This window comes from Cephus cinctus, unplaced genomic scaffold, assembly GCF_000341935.2.
Source record: "Cephus cinctus unplaced genomic scaffold, Ccin1 Ccin1_scaffold1444, whole genome shotgun sequence".
Lineage (NCBI taxonomy): Eukaryota > Metazoa > Arthropoda > Insecta > Hymenoptera > Cephidae > Cephus > Cephus cinctus.
This window is the reverse complement of record NW_014333821.1, coordinates 1-905: the sequence shown is the minus strand read 5'-3', so window position 1 is coordinate 905 and position 905 is coordinate 1. Positions and strand designations below refer to the sequence as shown.

The following is a 905-nucleotide window of genomic DNA, read 5'->3' as shown; positions in this document are numbered from 1 at the left end:
ATTCGAAAGTGCACATGTATTAGACATATATATATATATATATATATATATATATATATATACATATTATAAATGAGTTGAATGAGTGGTGTAAAAAAGGAAGAAGAACTTTAGCGGCTATAAAAATCCAAGACTAAACCTTCGTGTTTAACAGAAGAACATATAAAATATGGAACTTATTAAAAACACTGTCGCAAGAATAATAGATAGATATTAGGTATATCATTATTCGAACGGAAACCATAATATAATCTAAATTTTTATTTGTAAAAGAGTGGACGAATTAAAATTAACTAGTGCATACTATGGTAAAACGGTCTGCTCCATTTACGTATTGAAAAAGTTTGTGGCCCTGAAAAGGGCCCTTGTGTATGAAGAGTAGCTCAGAATCGGAGAAACAAATTAACCACCAAAGCCATAAAGAGTGCGTCCTTGACGTTTCAGCGCATAGACCACGTCCATGGCAGTGACGGTTTTCCTCTTGGCATGTTCGGTGTAGGTAACTGCATCACGGATGACATTTTCCAGAAAGACTTTGAGAACACCACGGGTCTCTTCGTAAATCAGGCCAGAGATGCGTTTAACACCGCCTCGGCGAGCTAAACGGCGAATAGCAGGCTTCGTGATTCCCTGGATGTTGTCACGAAGAACTTTCCTGTGACGCTTCGCTCCTCCCTTTCCCAAACCTTTTCCTCCCTTACCGCGGCCAGTCATTATCACCAACGAAATTCAATAGGAACTCCCTCGAAGAAATATTCCGTAGAACTGATGCAGTAGCTAGGATTCGAGGGCTATTTATCCTCGCTCCTATCCGTATCCCCACCACTCACCGACTGGCCAATGAGCGTCGAGCTCAACAATCAGTCGAGTCTATAAGTCAGTGACCAAAGTTGACGCTGTCATAC

General features: G+C 40.6%; 1 protein-coding gene across 1 annotated transcript; it reads right to left on the bottom strand.

The window, feature by feature from the left end:
- Window positions 1–246: 246 nt before the first annotated feature.
- Window positions 247–754, bottom strand: LOC107273153 (histone H4). Its single transcript, XM_015751057.2, has one exon. It carries the CDS (start codon window positions 712–714, stop codon window positions 403–405), a length of 312 nt encoding a protein of 103 aa, XP_015606543.1. The 5' UTR covers window positions 715–754; the 3' UTR covers window positions 247–402.
- Between the last annotated feature and the right edge of the window lie 151 nt (window positions 755–905).